Here is a 17042-nt window from a genome sequence, read left to right on the forward strand (position 1 = left end):
CTATAAGAGAAGCCAGTGCACTTAATCATTGAGACATCTCTTCAACCTTCAAGAGTAGTAGTCTTGTTACATCAGTTTAATCCTAGCCAGCAGAGGAAAGGGATCACAAGAAAACAATTATTCTATGCGGAAGACATAGAAGTTTAGTTATACAATTGGGGGTCTATTTCAACTGGTAGGATGTTTGTCTAGCATATACTTGATTCAGTTACTAGTAACAACAACAACAACAAAACAAAGTCTAGAGCCAGGCGGTGGTGGCACGTGTGTTTAATCCCAGCATTCATGAGGCAGAGGCAGGCAAAGTTTGAGACCAGCCTGGTCTACAAGAGCTAGTTCCAGGACAGGCTCCAAAGCCATAGAGAAACCCTGTCTCAAAAGACAAAAAAACAATATAAAACAAAAACAAACAAACAAGCAAACAAAAAGAACAGTCTAGTATAGTTGCTGGCCATTTCAATGAGGCATCTAAATTCCATGCCAAGAATTGCTGTTGCTGTCCTTGCTAAAGGTTCTCAAACTCTAGCATTTCTCCTTAACTCCTGACAAACTCAGGATCTGCTTTCTCTGTTTCCCCAACAAAATCTGCCTTGTGTCCCTGGGTGCAGGTGACTTGCTTTGTCATTTATCAGTCATGTCTGTTTGTGTTATTGGAAACAATCAAACAAAACTAACAAAACTAACTTCCTGCAAACAGTCTCTGCATCTTTTAGCCTCCTACATATGCAGGGAATAATATTGTCTGAACACTGGTTAACCCCTTTAAACCTCTTCTATTTACTTCGCTTGCCCTGGAAGCATTAACCTTTCCTTCCTGTTACACTTACCTTAGCCAAAAGGCTCAGAAATAATTCTCTCATATATAAAAGCTGGACTTTTCTAGAAAAACCTCAGTCAAAGTAATTATTTAGCTAAGATGAAACATAAATAGGAAGTAAAAGGTCAAGTAGTACACAGAGTATATATGAATAGCAAAAAAAAAAAAAAAAAAAAAAAATCCTTCCTAGCCAAGTCTCTCTAGGCCCATTTCCCAGGGATAATCAACAGCAACACTTTTTTAAAAAAATGTGTCTTTGACTCTAGATATTTCCTAAACACGGACAGACAAGTTTATGTAGATTTCCAGTTTTGATACAAATGTACTTACTCTCCCTACTGTCCTGCATCTTGCTTTATGTCCTTTAATGATATGTTTTGATATCATCATAGTAATAAGATACACCCTTCATGCTGCCAGACATGGTGGCTAATAACACCTTTACTCCTAGCACCTGTGAAGCTGAAAGAGCTTGAAGCCAACTGGGACTACACAGGGAATTCCTGGCCTGCCTGAGCTTCAAAGTGAGACTCTGTTTCACCCCCCCAAATAAACCCCAATAAAAATAAGTAACTCTTTTAATTCTTAGGATACTATATATTAAAACATATTACTATTATACATCATTACTATCATACAGGTAGCTATATGAGTATCAGGCTCTTCCTAGACTTTTATAGCACTAATAATAACTTTTTTAAAAAAACAAATAACCTTATAAAATAAACATAAATATAATATAAAACTTTAAGACATGACATGTTTGGGTCAAAGGACACATACATTTAAGATACTGGAAGATACTGCTAAACTTCTATTCAAATTGCTTGTGCTTTCAAGCAGAGTTTGTTGTTTGGCAAGCACAAGTAGTGAGTTGGTATTGGTTTTGTTTTGTGTGGCATGGTAGTGCAGGCTCATAATCTGCCCCCCTCTCATAAACACACACAAAAAGAATGCTTTTAATTTTACTTTTAAATGTTAAAAATTGAATTCCTTGTGTAAAGTGGCAAAATAGTTGCAAAGAATCTATGAATTACAGTTCTGCAGCTTTTAAACCATCCCAGGATGACTTATGACAGGAAATACAACATAAATGATAGGCATTGATGTTATGTTATATTAGTTATGGAACAGCTAGAAGGAAAACATCTTTTGGGTATGGAAATGTAAACCTAGAGTTTCAGCACTCAGAAGGTGGAGACAGGTTCTGCATTTTAGGCCTGCCTGGGCCATATCTTGTTTAAAAAATTGTTTGGCCAGCATGAGTGTTGTGTGACAATTTCCTACAGGGTAAAGCCCTCCATCTTGGTCTCTAAGATATAGGCTGTTCTAAAGGGAGGTGAAACATTGCATTCTTCATGGAAGCTCATCAAGAGACAAAATGTTCTTGAACATAAAACATTCCATCTTGCAGGAAAGCTTAGTTAAGGAAGTAAGGAACTCAGTAGCCTCATGGAGTTCCTGAAATGGGTCTTGTTATGGTAGGGCCTAATGGGATGGATAATATTTAGGGCAAGACCAAATCTAACTCTCTGGAACCTGAGCTCGTTGGAAATGCAGCCATGACCCATGCTTGTAATCACAGTACTAGAGAAGTTGAAGGAGCAGCACTGTTGTGAGACTGAGACCAGCCAAAAACCAAAACAAAACACTGGGGGAGGGGGTTGGGAGCTGCAGTAAAACCCTTGCCAGCACAGGCAGGAAGTCCAAAAGCTGGTGTGGCAGTGCACACTTGTAATCCTAGTCCCAGATTGAGGTGCAGAGTGACTGAAGAAGACATTCAACACTGACTTCTACCTTCCACATGTATGTGCTCACATGTGCATGTAAACACATAATGCCCACATGCAAAATAACAATAACAATAATAAAATTTAAGTATGGTCACTCTTGTTGAATTAGGGCTATTTTAGCACAATATAACAGCCCTTTCTGCCTCTGGATGATTTGAGTTCTACGGGAGCCAACTGAGAGTCATGCTGTACTTAATATGAGGGTTTGTGCCTAGTCTTGTAGCTTTTCTTGCTGTGTCTGGTTGATATCCCTGGAAGGACTGCACTTTTTTGAAGGGAAGTGGGGCGGGGGGGGGGGAGAAGTGGATCTGGGAAGAGGAGAGGTAGATGGGAGGACTGGGAAGGTGGAGGGAGGGGAAACTGCAGTTAGGATTACTGTATGAGAGAAGAATAAAAGAACAAAAGAATCATGCTGTAGAACTGAATGTTGAACAGCTAAACTGTATTAAACATAATCTCTATTATTAGTATTACTATTAATGAATGCTCTATTACTAGTATTATTATTAGTGAGTGCTTGTAATGTAACGCTATAGTCACTTTCTACACAGTAACTCGTTAAATATGTATAATAACCTCATGAGGGAGGTACTATGGTGCCTTCATGCTACAAGTGAGGAAAATCAAGCACAGAGGGGTTAAGCGATTTTCCTATAGTCACACAGTTAGCAGAGAATGGAGATTTGAGTCTTGGCCTCCCTGATTCCAAAGCCTCCATTCTTTTCTGACATAATATACAGACTCCACCTCCATGCTTCTATCCCACATGTCAGGATCAATATACTGAGCTTGGAATAAATGAACAATGATTTCCAAATGCATGACCCAGGTTACCTTGTCTGAGTCCTGAATGATCTTGACATTTTCAGTGCCAAATTTTTCACCATAAAGTTTCACAAGTCTCAAGGAAATCTCTGAAAGGCCCGTGAGCTTGGGTTCTTTATAGATGTATTCTTTTCCATCTTCTTCTTCAAAAAAAGACTATTAGAAAGGTAAACAAATAATAGTTTACAAATAGTCTATGTAAAAACATTCCAGGAAATCTGCAATACCAGTGACTATATATTTGAATACACTTAAAATAATACTAGTATTAGCTTTCACATATTTATGCTAGCTACATCTATATCACCTTGACATGTCTAGAATAATTTAGGATGTTGGAACCTTCTCAGATAGGCCTGTAGGACATTTTTCTTAATTAATGATTATTGTATGAGGGCCCAACTCACTGGACAGGTGGTCCGAGGGTCTATAAGAAAGCATGCTGAGCAAGCCACGGTGAGCAAGCCAGTAGTAAACAGTACTCCTCCATGGCCTCTGCATCAGTTCCTGTCTCCAGGTTCCTTCCCTGAGTTCCTGCTCTGACTTCCCTCAGCAATGTAGTATGGTAGAGAGTTGTAAGCTGAAATAAACACTTTCCTCCACAAGTTAGATTTTTCTTTCTTCTGTGTATACTCACATCCATAAATATGTGAACATATTGTTGGTAGAAGGAAGAAACTAACATGGATTTGCTTTTTAATTTCATTAATAAGAATGGTTTCCATATATTGTCTTTCTCCCATGTGGTCTTTTATTTTTTTAAGATTTTTTTGCTTTTTAAGTTTTTAATTATTTATTTTTAAATTTTATGTGCATTGGTGTTTTTGCCTGCATGTGTGTTTGTGTGAAGGTGTCAGAACTTCTGGAGTTGCAATTACAGATAGTGGTGAGCTGCCATGAGGGTGCAGGAAATTGATTCTAGTTAGTTCCCTTGCAAGAGCAGTCATTGCTCACTTGTAAACACTAGGCCTTTTCTCTAGCTCCCTTCCCTGGGTCCTTAATCTGTTTTGAATTAAAAAGTTTCACTACTAGATACTTAAGGTATCCTTCAGAAACTTAACAGAGAATCAAACTCAGGGAGAAATCCACACCTTGCACCCCTAACCTAATTAGACAGGAAAACCAAAGCAAATAAGAACATTACAAAAGCGGCTTCCTGCCGTGCCAAAAGCAAGACAGAATTCCAGAAGTAACAACTGTACAAAGGCCATCTAATATGTCAAAGGAGAACATTTAAAAAGGCAAGCATCTTGATGAATGAACTTTACTAAAGCACACTTACCTGGCCATAAAAGGCAACTCTGAAGAAAGTACCTAAAAGTCTTTTTTTGGTGTGCATAACCTCCAAAATTTTTGTGTAAGCGCCATGAAGAGTTCGATAGACTTGAGTCAATTTCTGGAAAACGAGAACATACATTTGTGTTTTTGCCAGTCATTAAGTGACATCAAGATCTACATGCAAGGGGTTAAAAAAATAGCCCAGTCAACGTTTAGGTTTTTATTAAATGTGGATTTTTATCGCTTGTTTATTTTATTTTATTTTTGAGAAAGGGTCCTGCTAATTATGCCAGGATGGCCTGGTATTCACGATGTACTCACTTGATTAGCAGGCCATCCTGGGCTATTAGCAAGATCTCATCTCAAAAGTTGCAATCAATGGGGTCAGACTGCAGCTGAGTGGGAGAGAACTTCCCTAACATGCGTGATGGCCTGGGCTCAATCCCCAGAAGTGCAAAAATGTTTTCTATTAAGCGAATATGTGAAGTTTGCCTGGTTATGTATAGATTATTAAATTCTTTTTTATTTAATTTTTATGTGTGTGAGTATTTTGCTTGCATGTATGCCTGTATACTATAGAGGTCAGAAAAGGACATCAGATCCCTTGGAACTGGGAGGATGGTTGTGAAACACCCAGGTCCTCTGCAAGAGCAACAGGTGCTTTTAACTGCTGAGCTGTTTCTCTAGCCCCATTTTTAAATTCTTTCAAACATTTTTTTGTTTGGTGAACCAAGGAGTTTTATGGGGTTTGTTGACAGGATTGTGGGTGAGATAACCCCTTAAAGGGGCAAAAATGACTCAGACAGCTGCATCACCAAAGTGCACCCCAGCACGACTTACGGCTCATGGAATCTGAAAGCCTGGAGCACATTGCACAACTTGCAGGCAGCTCAACATGTTGAAGAGTGTCTTTTTCAGACAGCTCAGTTGAACTGAGGCTCTTCTAGGCAGCTCAGCCTGTCTGAGCATTTATATCGGAGAGGGAGGGGCTTAGCACCTCTGGTCAGCTTCAGGGACTTCCTGAAGCCTTGAGTTTAAAACAGGTTTTTGTTGTTATTTTGACAAAGTCTTGCTATGCAGTCTGGGCTGGCCTTGAACTTGAGACGGTTATCCTGTCTCAGCTCCATAAAGTGGTCGTGGTGGGGGGTTATAGCTATATATCACTACACTCAGCTCACCTCACTCCTACTCTCAAAATAGTTTGAATTTCAACTCCTCTTCCTTTTTGGGGGGTGTGGTTACAGTAGAGATGATGATATGGACTCAGACTTGAATATAAAAAAATTATGTCCCATAAACATGGCAGCAGCTGTTCAACAGTATTCCGGGCGGGCAAAATTGATAAACAAACCCTCACAGCTGAGTTATTACTGTTATCACATTATGTTTCTTCATCATAGTCCCTGCACTCAAGTTCAAAGAACAGAATCATGTTTCTAGGTCTTTCTTGGGCAATATGGAGATTTAGTAGTTTTTATAATCCAGGGAGAAAAGTTACAATCTGGCCTGGTGCTATCTTGAAGCTAGGGCATGTGCCTAGCATGCCCAAGGTCCTGCTGTCCATCCCTCACACCACAAACAAAAATGATATTTATTCTATGATAAAATTCCAATGTCATACTATGATGAACCAGCTATTTTCTTCAGAAGTCATCAGATTAACAGACAGAAACAACATTATATTAGTGTTTTGCCAAGACTGAAACAGTACGTAAGGTAATGATGCCAATGTGACCGCTGCCTACCTCAAACTCACGGCGTTTCTCATAAATTGGAATTATCAACTTGGAAATCTCAGAAATTACTTCATAACGCTCTGCCTTCCACAAGCTGTCCACACACTGTTCTAGCAACTCCAGCAAAACCTCCTGCATTAGGAGAAATATTCAATTAGGTATTAAAATAGCTTTAGACAAATTAATTTTGAATCATTTTAAGTTACTAAAGGACAAACAAAATGGGATAAGTTCAAGCAAATGCACAGAGGTATATTTAAAAGACCACATCTTCCCCTCCTCCGCTTCTTTCTTTTGAAACTGGGTATAGCTACGAAGCCCAGGCTGTCTGTACTCTAACTGGTGAGCTTTCTGTCTCAGCCTCATGGAATGCTGGGATTAAAGATATATGCCAGCATATACAGCTGCATAACAGTATTTTTTAACTCAAATGTTACAAGTACTGGAAAATTAGAAATACTTCTAAAATCAGGGTCAACAGTAAACTATGTTTTGTTTAAGTGAAAATGGAGACTTTCCTTGCAGATAACATCATGTTGAATTGAATTTGTTGGTTGTGACAAATGACAGACTAAACTGACCTGAAAGTAAAAGAGTGATTTACTAAGGGATGGAACACATGCCAGGGTGGGGCAGGGCAGGTGGTGAGGATAGAAGAAGGGCAGCTGGATATTAATGAATGCTGTATGCACACATAGAAATATCATAATGTATCCCCCCCATACTCGTATTAGGCTTTAATAAAAAAAAGTAACTAGAGAATGTATAATTCCTAACAAGGTAAATGTCACTATCTTGTACATGTCCATTACCTTTCTTTCATATTATGACTATATTTGCATAGCACATTAATCTTAAGAGAACGTGATGGCTTTTTTCAAGCTCTTGCATTAGTGATTTAGGTCCTCATTAAACTGATATAATCCAGGGAAAGAACTCTGTTCTATGATTTGAGAATTAGGGATAGGAAAATATCCTATGATAGAGCTTTTTCATCTTCCAGAATCATAAGAGCTCTTGAGACAGTTTTGTGAAGCATCACCTCACGTTTGCAACAATAAAAGATGAAGCCAACTGTTGTGCTACTGGCTACAAGTTTTAGTAAGTTGATTTCCTTCAGATCTAGGGAACTGATTGGCAAAATGACCTGTTTGTCTCTTAGATGACGGAACTCAGCCTCTAGCTCTCATTCCTACATAGCAGGTGGCAAAAACTGGTAAATTCTTAGCTAGAAAATTAGGGCAATGTTGACTTTATCCTGTTATGCATTGAACTGTACTCCCCTAAATGGTAAACTAAAGTTCACACCTGCCTCAGAATGTGACCTCAATTGGGAAAAGGTTGTTATAGATACAGTCGATTACGATGAATATACTGATACAAAGTGAGCTCTCAAGTCAATATGGCTGAAATTCATATGAGACACTGCAGGTATCTGTAAGAGTATGGTTTTTCCACCTGCCGCCCGGTCTTGTCCCGCCGCCGTGCCAGCCCCAAATAATGCACAGAGACTCTGTATTTGATATAATGCTATTGGCCAGGTGCTAGTTTCTTATCAGCTAGCTCTGTCTTAATTATTAACCCATTTCTATGTATTTCCACGTGGTCTTACCGAGAGCTGAGGAATGGCAGTTCTGTTCTCTCCAGGCTCTCCATCCTGACCCTCCTTACTACTTCCTATTTCCTCCTTGTTTCCTAGTCCCGCCTATCTTGCTTTTCTATTGGCCAACAGTGCTTTATTCATTAACCAGTATGAGAAACATATACAGAATGACATCTCCCATCATCTCCTCTTTTCTGTCTAAATAAAAAGAAGGGTTTTAACCTTAACATAGCAGAATATATCACATAACAGTTATCAAATAAGAATCACGGTTAACAATATTTAGTCCATTAACATTTAGCCAGATTTAAGAAAATATTCTATCATCTATCCTATATTTGTGAGTCTAAAGTCCTATATGTAACTTACCTTTAAGCCTAACTAAACTTATCTTTAAGCCTAACTAAAGAAAACTATAACCATAACGATCTGTTTTCAACTACTTCAAAGACCACAGAAGGATAATATATAAGCTCTAGAAATGACAGAGACAACTCACTGCCTGGTCAGTCACCCAAAGTTTTTTTGCTTGCCATATTTCACTAGTTTGGACCTCTAGGGTGATGCTGAGCATCCTTGCATTGTCCCCTGGTTTAGAATAACAGTGTTTGGACTTAAATGTATAGTAGATGTTCTTTGAGATAAGAAAGGTCCCTTCTATTCATTTCATCTGGAGTTCTTTTTTACTATCATAAACAGTTACTTATTTTAAATTATTGGTATATGATAATTTTAAAGAAAAAAGGCATGCATGCCAACAAAAGTAAAATTGTATTTCTGTGTAGATGGCATGATTACATATGTCCTAAATCATAGAGAATACACAGATGATTATAGTAAAGCTGACAAGCAAATTTAGCCACTTAGGAAATACAAAGTCAACATACAAGTCAGTGAGACTTCTATATACTAACAACAATACATTTTGTAAAATAAAATAGAACAAAGTCTAGTAAGTGAAGGCCTTTAATCACAGCCACTCTGAAGGATAATATATAAGGCTTACAAGTTTAAGGTCTGTCTGTACTCCAGAGTGAGTTTAAGGGAAGTTTATATACATGGGTCCCTATCTCAAAAAGTGAAAAAGGGCTGGGGATATAGCTCATCACTTGTCTAGTATGTGTGACATCCTTGGTTCAATTCTTCCCAACCCCTCAAAAAAAAAAAAAAAAAAGGAAAAGCATAAAATGTAAGCAATAGTATTTATGACAGCATTAAAGCACCAGATATCTGATAATATATCAATAATAAAATTTTACCCAGAAACTGCTGAGGTAAATTAAAGGTAGCCCAAATGTCTGCTGATTGGGAGTCAATATTGTCGTTACCTGCTTCATTTTTTATATAGTAGCATAAACTTAACAAAATTCCAGCCTTCAATTTCCAAAAGGTCATTTAGAGAAACATGACTGAAATTGTATATGGATACTGAAATTCTACAGAACTGTTTTTTTTAATCACTAAGAAATAATAAAGTTGGAAAGCTAACACTACCTGAGTTTACAACCTCTCATAATGCCAACGCAATAAAAAACAGTATGTACCCTACACACTAGCTCAAGCTCATGAGTGTGGCTACCACCCCTTAGCAAAGAATCTTCTTTTTGTAATAGATGGACACCCTTAGAGAAACTCACAACTGGTCAGAATGCAGAGAGCGAGTGATGGTGGAGTACTCAGCCCCAGTTGATACAACTACACCCATGGCTCAGGAAACATCAAAGAAGAGCAGGCAGGAACCAGAAGTCTACTATGGGATTGTGCCTTCTGGCTATTACCCATGAAAGCTCAACAATATGGCTGCCTAAGGGAGACCTGAATAAATCCAGTGCCAATTGAAATTCCATCTATGTATGGGAGAAAGCTCATAGGGCCACATCCTGAGTTATGACTAATATGTGACTGCTGAAAGAGGAAGAATCAGTCTTCCGCAGGGATGAGCTCCCTAAGTCGTTACCTAATCACAAATGATCAGCCCTAAGCACACATGCATACAACACTGAACAGAGTCAGCAAGTTGCATATATGTAGTCTTTGCATATACGTAACAATAATAGTTAAAGTAAAAGAGGCCATAAACTTGAGAGGGAGTGCAGAGATCAGGGGAGATATGGGGGGGGGGAGTTATGGAGGGAGGAAAGAGAGAGGGGGAATGATAGATAGTTAAAAATAAAAGAAACACAAAAAGCATGCTCTTAGCATCGATTTGTACAACTGGCTGAGTAGTAGAGATAGGGAATAGAAACAGACCATTTACATGAAGAAATGAAGCTTTTACCAACGTACCAAAGTCAATTCAAAGAAGCTAAAGGAAGTTTCTGGTTTTCTCTAAATGACATGAACCATAGGCTTGGGTGAGCACCAGCCTAGCACGGCCAAGGACACAAGTTCAAACCCTAGCACAAATAAATAAATAAATAAATAAATAAATAAATAAATAAATAAATAGGAACTCCTCCCTTCAACTTTGACTGCTCTCTCATTCCATGCTCAAAACATAGTTTAGAAAGACTTGAGACCAAAATAAAACTCAGAGACAAAGTTTCTAGAAGAAAACAGAGGTTATACTATCAAAATATTGAGGCAAATACACTTTAAAACTACAGATAGAAAGAAAAAATCATTAAACACTTTTAGACTTCACACACACACACAGAGATATACACTGAATAATTCTATTTTTATTATCTTTTATTTTTAACAGGGTTTATTTATCTATTTATTTATGTTTTATGTATATGCGTGTTTTGCATATATGTAAGTCTGTGCACTACGTGGGTGCCTGTGGCAGTCAGAAGAGGACCTTAGATCTCCTAGATTTGAAGTCACAGAAGGTTGTGAGCCATCATGTTGGTGCTGGGAACAAATTAAATGTGGGTCCTCTGGAAAAGCAGCCAGGGCTCTTAACCACTGAGCCATCCTTCCAGCCCCGTGGTTTCACTTTAACAACATGAAAGCTATTCTGTTATGATGGAAACCAGATGTTCGTGGCAAAGAGAGGCTCTCTGAGATGGAATCTCATACTGTAGTCCAGACAGGATTTAAATGTAATTTGTAGCCCAGGGAGGCCTCAAACTTACATCAAACCCCCTGCCTCAGACTCCAGAGTGCTGGCTGTGATTACAGGCATGAACTATCTCACCAGTTCAGAGACTACTTTCAAATGGGCAGGAATGCATGTGTTCTATTTCTTATTTCTGGTGGTAGATTACATGGGTGTACAAATTGTCAAAATTCATGAAACCACTCCCTTAACATGTATGTGATTTATTATATGTTCTATGTTTTAAGCTGTTAAAAATCAATTCAGAAATACATTTAGAAAATTGGATTCATATTAGTAGTTTAACTGACACACTTAAATACAAGTACCAAATGGAGAACTGTTTTGATTTTCATTTCAGTGTAATTGGATCCCCCCACCCCACCCTGTGTGTGTCTCTGCATGTGCATATATGAATTTGGAGACCAGAGGAGGATATAGGATGTCATGTGTGTCACTCTCAGACCTAACATGTTGAGAAGAGGTCTCTCATGAAACATGGAGCTAACAGCTTTTGGCTAGACTATCAGGCCAGCAAGCTCTGGTGATCTGTCTCTCTCCCAGGCAGTAACAGGGGTGACAGGTAGAGGAGATGCATATATTTTCTCCTTGGAGTTAGGGCTCTGAACCCATCAGGTATTTCTGTCTGTGTAGCAAACAGCCATTGAACGATATTCCCAGTACCACAACTTAGTTGTGTTTTGTTAGAGAAGGTTTTGCTTTATAGCCTAGGCTGACTAATTCACAATCTTACTTTCCTCTCCCTGCAGACTGCTGAGATAATGGATGTGTACTGCCACATATGGTTCATTTTAATGATTTCTAAATCAATGTCACCTTTTCCAGAGGTAAGAGCATGAACCCCGACAACTTATAACTTTTAATCAAATAAATGTATAGATTATTGCAAAAAAAAAAAAGTCCCAAGAAATATGTTTACATGGCCATCTCTATGAGTAAGTTGAAGCTGCCTTTTGGAAGACAAGGCTAAACTGAAGGATATCTGTATCTCCTGTGAAATGCTTGTGACTCTGCTGACACATACTAAAAACAGCAGAATTCCAAGGGCTATCTACATCTCAGATTGAGAAAAGTGAAACATTTTGTTTCCTCTCTCCCCTTGAGACAGAGTCTTGTTCTGTAGCCAGGCTGTTCATGAACTAGGTACCCTAGGGAGTTCTCATTTCAATGTTCCTGCCTCAGCCTCCTGAGTATTTGGATTACAGGTCTGAGCTACAATGCCTGGCATACTGCCTAGTACAATTTTCTTTTGGAGGCAGAATGTCCTTCTGCTGGTCAGGTTAGCCTAGAACTTGAAATCCTTTCTGCTCTGCCTTCTAAGAATTGGGATATCATCATTTGCTGTCATGCCTGGCTCCGCACACTGTTATAAAAATATAATTCTATGGGATGGTACACTAATTCAATCTCTGCTTCTTTGTGTTTCTTTACTTTTCCCATATTTCCAGCCTTTGTGAACTGTTGGCTATGCTCTGTCTGTGATGCTCTGGTCTTCACTTGCAGTTATACTCATCTAGCTTTGGCTCTGACAAGGATATAGCTTCCAGATGTTTATTTCCAACCTGATGTCTCTTTACAGTCAACTCTGCATTTCAAACAGTCTGATTATTTTCATTTTGATAATCTTTCACTTCAAGTTCTACCAATCAGTAACCCAGACCCAAAAAGACAAATATGGCATCAGTTTGTTCATTTGTTGTGTTAGCTGTTAAGTCTGTGATAAGCAGGCTACAATCCACATAACCACAGAGATTAGGTATAGAGTAAAGGACTGGAGCTAGGATTGGATCACCTTAGGAAGGAGAAGGAGAATAGATAGTTATGGATTTATGGATGGAAGGGGAGGCTACTAGAACAGTAGGATCAAACTTTAGAGGGAGGAAAGGAGGTTGAGGGGGGAATATGGGGAGGGACAGCTAAAACTATAAGGCTTGTTTTGAAGCCTAATACAATAGAAGCAATACTGGGAATGGGTTACACCTACTTGAGTTGTTGGCTAAAGAGGCCCCATTGGAGGTCAAAGAGGCCCCACAAATAACCAAAGCTATTGATTGCTCTTTACAAACTGATGGTAAGACCCTGTTGCTGAAAACAGCACATACATAACTCACTGAACATGGAGAAGTCAAGCTGGTGCCTACTCAGAGCCTCTACTGCTGACTAGTACTGGATGGTACTACCACAGGAGAAAGATAAACACCAACCAAACTATAAACCTTTCTATCTAAAATGGTGATCTGCCTGCAAGATGAGCTGGTGCAATAGGAGCATGAATTTTGTAGGAGTAATCAACCACTATCTGATCAGAATTAAGGCCCATTCCATGAGATGGACCATACCCAATATTGTCTAGATGGTCAAGAACCTGAGACTAGCTGGGGGATAACAATGTTCTGTTAGAGGAGCATAGCAATAAAATTACTTGCAGTGATATTTTGATATATTTATAGATCAGTGTCTTGTTGAGCCATCATCAGAGAAACTTCCTTCTGCAGTAGATGGGAACAAATATAGAGACCCACAACTGGACAATGTGCAGAGAATGAGAGACCTTGGAACACTCCATTCTAAATGGGGTATCATCATCAAATCCTTCCTGTCACATCTCAGGGAACTCTGCAGAAGAAGTAGAAAGAGCCAAAGGGGATGGAGGACACCAAGAGGATAAGTAGACAGAAGACCCTATATTTAACCCAGAAACTATCTCCAATTGATAACTGCTCCAAAGGGAATAAAAAAAATTTCTCCAACAGTCTCTCACTGAGTATACAAACCACTCTTAAGGGCAGACCCCATGCTCAGCAGTAGATGGCCAACACAAAATGAACTCAGTGGTATTTTTGAAGGTGTTTTTAAACCTTACAGATTTTTTGCTTATATATTATGGTTTCAGATTTTGTTTTTATGGGTGTTCTGTGTGTTTCTTGTGCATTTTCTGGGCACTTTTTTTCTGTTTGTTTTGTCCTATTCTGGTGTTTGTTTTGTATTTATCTCATCTCATTTTGTTATTAATAATAAGATTAGTTTTAGATACTATTCTAATAACAGAGAGAAAAAAAGAACAAGTATGGATTTGGGTGAGTGGAGTAGTGGGGAAGGATCTGGAAGGAGTTGGGGAAGGAAAATATGTAATCAGAATATATTATATGAACGAAATCAATTTCTAATAGGAAAAGAGAAAAGTTGCTTCTAGAACTTTTATGTCATATTTGCCTCTTATAAAGCTTGGCATTTAGAATTTTATTTTATAGGCTATATCTTTTATTTTAAAATATTTTTATTTCTTCATAAATGACAGTAGGTTTCTTTGCAACACTGCATGAATACCCATCATGTACTCTAATGATATTCATTACCCCTTTCTATTATCCTCTATCATGTAAATAAAAACTTGATAGTTCAATTATATAACTCTTGTGAAGAAATGCGTTGGTATAGAAGTATAATAATATTTTCTCATTGAATTATTTTCTACATGATTCTTCCAATTAAATATTTAATTAAAGCTCTTTTTTGAAGTTAAAAAATAAGTACTCATCCCTTTCCCTGCAAAAAGCAACTATTATTTTCCCACAATTCCAAACTTCTCCTAAGCAGCAGTTCTTTCTTCTTTCCTTCCTAATGGTATTTCCTAGGTAACTGTTTTGTTTTTGAGGCAGGCTTTCATGTAGCTCAGGCTGGCCTCCTATTCCCTATGTAGGTGACAGTGGGCTTGAAAGTAAACTTCTAATCCTCCTGTCTCTACCTTCCAAGTACTGAAGTATAGGTGTTTACCATCTTAACAGGTTTATGTGTAGCTGAGTACAAAACTCAGGACTTAAGCATGCAAAGCAAGTACTCTGCCAACTGAGCTCCACTGTTCTGGTTCATGCCGTAATTGTCACGTATGTGGACAATAAGGCCAGCCTTCTCCCACACTCTGCCTCCAGCCCCTAATCAGTCACCTGTATCCCACCTTTTATATCACAGCCATGTTAACCTTCCTTGGCTTATACCTCGGACTTTGCATGTCACATACCTATATTCCTTCAATGACTATCTCCAGAGTAAAACTTGGAGATCATATTTCATCATTTTATAGCTCTTCTATTACTAAGCCTACAGGCTTTCTCTTAAGTTGGTGCTTAATAGCTCTTTATTGTTGGACAACTAAAGCTGTTTTCTATCCATCTGAAGTGGGGAGCAGGATATTTCCGTTTGCTCTACTTTGTTACATACACTTTGCCTAAGTGAAGTAGAAGGCAATGTTAACTCTAGTTCTGTGCAGTCCTTTTACCTGTGCTGGATGGGATTACTTTTATTAATTTTATTTTTATTGGTATTTTGCCTACATGTATGTTGGTATGCTATGTGAGGGCCCGGTGTCCATGAGGGCCAGAAGAGGGCATCAGATCCCCTGAAACTGCAATTATAGGTGGTTATGAACTGCCATGTGAGTGCTGGGAATCAAACCTGTGTCCTCAGAAAAAAATAACAAATGTTCCTAACTGCTAAGTCATCTTTGCAGCCCTCTAATAGTTGCATTTTAAAACAAGCTAATGGGGAGAGTTGCAGAGACAAGATTCCACCCTGTCAAAAGGAATCCCTCTGCTTAGGAAGTTTTATTACTTAAAGCTCACCAACCCTTAGCTACTTTTGAAGTTAAGCCAGACATACTAACTTTTAATACAAATAAACCCTGAAATGGGAAATTTCGGTAAATGACAATGCAGGCCCTGGGATCTTACTTCACTGTAATGAACATCCATCATTCCAGCATCTTCTTTCATGGCTCCTTCCTCATCTATATTGGGAGTAATTTTCTTGAAGGCTGAACATCCACTAGGGAATAATTCTGTGTGGAAAGTCAGAAAGGGAGTACATTTATTATGGAAAAAATGTTTGGTAAATAACAGACACCCTTAAAAGGATACACTATTTTTATAACACAAACGTCTTTGGCTCAAATTCATAAGTACAAATTTCAGCCATGAAAATAATTTCCTGTATTACTCAGATCTATTGTGGTCTACCACCCTGCCCAGATGAGCCCAAATTTATCCTAAGTTGTGTTTTGGTACAATATCTACAATAGCTGATATAGATGGTTTCCTGATACAAAAATTATATTAAAATACTCATCCTTTGTACATTCATCTAGACAAGAGGTTAAATACTTTTGGGATAACAACTACATGACCTTTGGTACTTATCTAATGTTTAAATTTCACTGAAAGTTGGAAAGGGGAATCAGTCAGTTATTGAAAGAGACTAGCCTAGGGTTTACATGACAGACAGGAAGTGAAATACATGGCAGACATAAACATCCTTGGAGAAACTTAATAGGGCATTAAAGAAAAAGCATCAATTTGAAAGCTAGACAGACCTGACTCTACCACTGCTTTACTGTGTGAAATTGGAAGGTCATCTCTCTAGTACTTACAAGGTTTCTTCATCATCATCATCATCGTCACTACCACCCATAGCACCATAGCAAGATGAGTAATAATAAAGACTGGTTTGGGAGAAATACACGAACACATTTTACTAAATGAATTATAATCACTAAATAAGTCTATCAATGGTATAAAGTAACTTCCTTGAGATAGAATTAGACAACTGCTGCTAGCTGGAGCACTGGAAAGGAGGGAGCAAACTGTAGCTGAAAAGAACTTTTAACAACTATGGTCCCAAATTGACATTGTGGACTGAGAATCTAGGTGGAGAAAGCCACATGGCTTTTCTAGAGTCTTGGTTTTCTAGGATCTTGTGATTTAGAGGAGAATGAAGGCACACTTCAGATGAGACTGGCATCAAACTTATAACCATCCTCCTGCCTCTGCATCCTGAGTGCTGAGATTACGGCTGAGGTACACTTCACCTAGCTTTGACTTGGATTCTTGATCTTAATGCTTCATAGGTACTGCTTTCATATCCCTACATGCCA

At 38.4% G+C, this 17042-nt stretch overlaps 1 protein-coding gene across 2 annotated transcripts in view; it reads right to left on the reverse strand.

The window, feature by feature from the left end:
* The window catches only part of Dock11 (dedicator of cytokinesis 11), a 181867-nt gene that overhangs the window by 9484 nt on the left and 155341 nt on the right, over positions 1-17042 (reverse strand). For both annotated transcript variants that reach the window (XM_051178430.1, XM_051178429.1), the window contains 4 exons: positions 15844-15950; positions 6459-6581; positions 4718-4831; positions 3445-3591 (listed from right to left, as the gene is read on the reverse strand). In XM_051178430.1, the coding sequence (XP_051034387.1) occupies positions 3445-3591; positions 4718-4831; positions 6459-6581; positions 15844-15950 (491 nt within the window). The remainder of the gene's footprint in view (positions 1-3444; positions 3592-4717; positions 4832-6458; positions 6582-15843; positions 15951-17042) is intronic.

The sequence above is a fragment of the Phodopus roborovskii genome, unplaced genomic scaffold (assembly GCF_943737965.1).
Source record: "Phodopus roborovskii unplaced genomic scaffold, PHOROB, whole genome shotgun sequence".
NCBI classification, from domain to species: Eukaryota; Metazoa; Chordata; class Mammalia; order Rodentia; family Cricetidae; genus Phodopus; species Phodopus roborovskii.